The sequence below is a fragment of the Capsicum annuum genome, chromosome 2, assembly GCF_002878395.1.
Source record: "Capsicum annuum cultivar UCD-10X-F1 chromosome 2, UCD10Xv1.1, whole genome shotgun sequence".
Lineage (NCBI taxonomy): Eukaryota > Viridiplantae > Streptophyta > Magnoliopsida > Solanales > Solanaceae > Capsicum > Capsicum annuum.
Window position 1 is genome coordinate 68,555,822 of NC_061112.1, and position 5,372 is coordinate 68,561,193.

General features: G+C 32.4%; 1 protein-coding gene across 1 annotated transcript; it reads left to right on the plus strand.

The window, feature by feature from the left end:
• The first annotated feature begins 1,528 nt into the window (after positions 1-1,528).
• Positions 1,529-3,973, plus strand: LOC107857547 (BES1/BZR1 homolog protein 2). Its single transcript, XM_016702343.2, has 2 exons — positions 1,529-1,954; positions 2,620-3,973. The coding sequence occupies exons 1-2, from the start codon at positions 1,724-1,726 to the stop codon at positions 3,343-3,345; spliced, it is 957 nt and encodes a 318-aa protein (XP_016557829.1). The 5' UTR covers positions 1,529-1,723; the 3' UTR covers positions 3,346-3,973.
• Positions 3,974-5,372: the final 1,399 nt, after the last annotated feature.

The following is a 5,372-nucleotide window of genomic DNA, read 5'->3' on the forward strand; positions in this document are numbered from 1 at the left end:
TATATATATATATATATATATATATATATATATTATATTTTGTAAAATTTTTTATAAATTACAACAATTAATAATTTAAATATTTGGAGACACATAAAAAACTTTGGTTAACATTTTATCAGTGCAACAAAAATTGAAATATATTATTTAAAAATTTCGTGAAAAGTAATGTGAATCACAATAATGCAGTATTAATTGGAATATATTATTTGAAAATTTCATGAAAAATAATATAACTCACAATAATATCAATCTAAAATATTTGAAAGCTATAGAAAAAATTTGCTTGACTTTTCAAATTTATCAATGTTATATTATTTGTGATAGAACGATATTACTTGAAAATTACGTAAAAAATCGTATAAATCATAATATAATCAACAACTTAAAATATTTAAAACTATATAGTAACAAATTTGATTGACTTCACAAATATTCCATCAGTGTCACATAAACTAGAATAAAAAAAGCATATAGTATCTGAAATTATCTAAAAATACTATACATCAATAAATAATAACATAGATATTTAAAAATATATAAAAATTTATTAATTTTTCAAGTTTAATTTATACCACCTATATTAAAATAAAAAGTAATATATATTGGACCCGTGATACGGCTTCACATCTAGTACATGAAAAAAGATGAGAAAGAATATAGGCAAGGCAAGACCGCCAGAGTGAGTTTTGTACGGATTCGGCGCCTCTCCATTTCCATTGTCTCCATTTTCCCCAAGTTCTTACTTGGATGAGAGACACATGACATGAGGTAGAATGAACGGTTAAGATTTAATAACTAAACTAAGATTCTAATCATGATATGAACAATAAATATTTTACCTACTTGCTTCCAAAATTTTAGTAATTCAACAATTATTAGAGTTACAAAATTATTTTATCCACAAATATACTTTTAAGAAAAAATTCTCTCTTTTTCTATGTTTTTTTTTTCTACTTCTATTTTCATACAAACCGTCTATCTTCCAACTTCTTTAAGTTAATTTTTTATTTTAATCATTACATACTTTTTCTTTAAAATTAGCTATAAGTATAGATGGTGAACTTCAATATTTTTAATAATCAAGTTTCTTTTTAGTTGTGCTAATTGAATATTTTTATTATAATATCAATAATGCTCATATTATTATACTAATTTACAACTCAAAAATTCATATTTATGAAAAAATATTACTGTCGTCGTAATTTTGGCTTTATCAATTTTTCTTATAGCTATTTTTTGGGGGGGGGACGAAGAGAAAAAATGATAAGAATTAAGAAATTCGGAAAAGAGAGAAATAATAAAGTTTTTAAAATGATAAGAGTGTATCTATTAATTTTTTAATCATAGAATATTTTTTTTAATCATGAAGTAATATTTTTTTTAGTTACATCATAGTTAGGGAGAAAAAGTAAGAAGAAATTAAAAAAATAAATATATTTTTTTAAAAAATAATTTTATAGTTATAATTATGAAATTACTAAAAATTTTAAAAATAAATATATAAAATATTTATTAATCAAATTTTAATCATTCATTTTAAATCATATCATTGTCTCATCCAACCAAGAAGGAAATTGGGGAAAATGGAGAGAATGAAATGGAGAGGATCCAATTAAGAAAAGCTTTTCAGCATTTGTGAAACCAATAAGCTTTTCCCCTCTGTCCCATTTCCACTCTGCACTCACTGCCAAAGAGTCATCGTCTTTGCCGGTGATAGAGTATGACGGCCTGCGGTGGAGGATCTACGGGACGGTTGCCGACGTGGAAGGAGAGGGAAAACAATAAGAGAAGAGAGAGAAGAAGAAGAGCTATTGCCGCCAAAATATTTACTGGTTTACGAGCTCAAGGTAATTTTAAACTTCCAAAACACTGTGATAACAATGAAGTCTTGAAAGCTCTTTGTATTCAAGCTGGTTGGGTTGTTGAAGAGGATGGCACCACTTATCGCAAGGTAATTAGAATTCCACTTTTTTTTGCTTTAAGCCAATAATTACTTGTGGGTTTCGTTGATTTATAATCTTAGATCTATTTACCAGCAAGAAAAGGTAGATCTTGAGATTAACCCCCCCTCCCCTCCAAAAAAAAAAAAAAAACTCGAGTGTTGGTGGTCAAAGTTTTAGCAACTGGATCTTGTGTATATCTTTCTATTGTTTGATTAAGTTTTTGGAAATTCGATCTTTGTATGTCTATTTGGTGGAATTTCCTTGTTGGACCATATGTTCTTAATTTTTTTTTTTTAACAGTGGTGTCAGGGCCAACTTTTGTGTACCTCTACTGATCCTCCCATTAGCAACGGCTAGCAGATAACTCTATCCACATAGATGAGAACAAATCACAAATTTGAACATGAGACCTTAGAATTCCCAATCTACTTCATTGACCACTAGGAACAACGCCACACCTTGAATTGTTGGAGCATATGTTTTTGGTCCCAGTTTTTGCTCGGCAACTGGATAGATAATGAACTTCTCTAACTTGTGCCGATTTGCTTGCCAAGTTTGCTAGAGTTTGTTGTTTTGTACTTCCAGTTACATATGATAATGAATACGGATATGTTTGGAAATATTGTTAAACCATTTACTCTAATTGGGATGCTAATTAAGTTTTTAATTGCAGGGACACAGGCCTCCACCAATTGAAAACGGCAGCGCCTCTATGAATATCAGTGCGTGCTCATCAATTCAGCCTAGCCCAATGTCATCCGCTTATCCCAGTCCTGTTCCCTCTTACCATGCCAGCCCAACATCATCCTCATTCCCTAGCCCCTCCCGTTGTGACGGGAATCCCTCATCATACATCCTCCCCTTTCTCCATAACTTAGCTTCCATTCCCTCTACTCTACCACCTCTTCGTATATCTAATAGTGCCCCTGTTACCCCTCCACTTTCTTCTCCTACCCGAGGTTCAAAGCCCAAACCTATCTGGGAATCCCTCTCCAGGGGCCCGTTGCATTCTTTCCACCACCCACTTTTTGCTGCTTCTGCACCATCAAGTCCCACCCGCCGCCAATACTCTAAGCCTGCTACAATTCCAGAATGTGACGAGTCTGATGCCGCCCCAGTTGAATCTGCACGTTGGGTCAGCTTCCAGACGGTGGCACCTTCCGCGGCTCCAACATCGCCTACTTTTAACCTTGTAAAACCTGTTCCTCAGCAGAACATTCTCTTAGATGCCTTAAGTGGCCATGGAATGTTTGGATGGGCCGAAGCAGCTCAAAAGGGACATGGCGCCGAATTTGATTTTGAGAGCTGCAAAGTCAAGGCATGGGAAGGCGAGAGAATACATGAAGTTGCTGTGGATGATCTAGAGCTCACTCTTGGTAATGCAAAGGCACGTGCTTAAGCTCTTAATGAGACGATTCCATTAAATTATTAGAGTAGGACGAGCTTCATTATTGGTAATCATTTACGCCCCCAAAAAAGGAATATGGATGAGCTTATTCCATATCTGCAACGTTGCAGTGGGCATGCGGTTCATCAAAACAATTGTTCCAATTACGTTGGTCTCATTTGTAAATTCTCTTACTATGCACCTGAGAACTTGAGCTTGAGCATGTGATTTCTTGTTGTCCTCTATTATATAGTTCTCTAAACAAGCGATCACTATATGAAGCTAAGATATTCAATGAGTTGATCATGAGAGCTGCTTCATGCGCCGGAGTCAAACTGATGAAAGGAAGCAATAGTTCCTGTTTATTATTTTAGAGCTTCTCTTGCAGTATAGTATGTATTTAAGTAATGAACTCATAGATCCCGTGTGTTTGTATTTGGCTGGGTTTGCAAGGCCCTCAATGAAATTGTATCATAGGGAGCTGTAGCTATTATGGTCGTGTAGAAAAGTGCCGCGATGAATCATGGAGAGCACCCATTACTAGTTGTTAAGCATGAAGGTCAACATTGAATTAGAGCTTAGCTTTTTTTCTTCTCTTGTTAGTCAAATCAGTTTAATGTGGATTTTCTTCTCATTGACAGTCTTGGTGTGAATTTTATGAAACCACTCCTTTGTTAGCAACATTGGACTCCCAGGATTGCTCAATAATGAGCCTGGATAGTTTTCCATTTTCTTCTCTTAATAGTAACTCTTCTAATGAATGTTTTTGTAGTATTTGATTCTTATCTTTAAAGCTGTACTCTATTTCATATGCCGTCTATATTTGTTTGTATTTTTCTGATCTTGGGTCAAAGGAGCATCTTAGAACCAACATGGGACAGGGTCCCTCCCCACGTGCATTTTACTTTGCAGGGCATGCGATCATTGTCACGCTTTGATAATTCATAAATATATGGTACAAATAAATCATCCTATTGACCCACTAAAACAACTCATAATGTACATTTTTTTTAAGTACGCTCGCTTGTGATATCAGTAAAACTTTTAAATGGTTATGTTACTCATTTGAAGAATTATAATAAGTAGGGTCTTTCACTGTTCACGTGCTGTTTGGTTGAGAAACAAGATAACGCAAGATGTGTGAAATATATATTTTTGAATGAGCCATCATCCGACAAGGGGTCAAGCTTATGTTTGACTGATGCACATTGCAGGTCAACCTATTATCGGACTCTTGATAATTTATGTTTAGTTATTAGTAATCCTGTTAATTATTTATGTATTGCTATGTGTCAGATAAAAGTTTAGGGTATGTATTGCTATGTGTCAGATAAAAGTTTAGGGGAGATCTAATCAATATCTATAATCTATATCTATAATTTATATCTATAATATATATCTATAATATATTAAAAGTGTATTTAGAAAAGTGATTTAAATTTTTTGACCTTCATTAAAAGACTCTGCAATAGACAAAATATCCTTTCACTATTTTTATTCAAATTATTATTTAATTATTTTAATAATATTAGCCATATATCGAATCCTAAAATATATATGAAAAGAAAAAATCTTAAAATATATGGACAATAACAAACTATAAAGGTAAGAAGAATTAAAAAAAAAAATACTAAACTCCGAAGTTTTAGGATTTATACATGTGTATGTTTTTTTTTTTTTTTAAAAGACAATGAAGTCTATTTTGACAATCGTTTTTCGCCTTTTCTCTGCGTTTAAATTTCTGGAAAAGAAATTATTTAAATTTTCTACATTACTATTGCCAAATTCATGTCCTATTTGATCTATAAATATTTTCTTTTTAACCAAACTTCGTGACTTTTTTTCAATATATATTACACTTGTGTCCTATTTGAAAAAGAAAAGGCTCACTAGCAAGTAGAAGGTAGTTTTCTTAGTATTGTTAAATTCCTACATTTATGGTAAAAAATAAATCAACTCTCCAATATGTCTAAAAAAAAAAAAAATAGGCTCCATCATCCTTTTAGCAAATAGGAGTCCTTATAAGATTTACGTCCTAA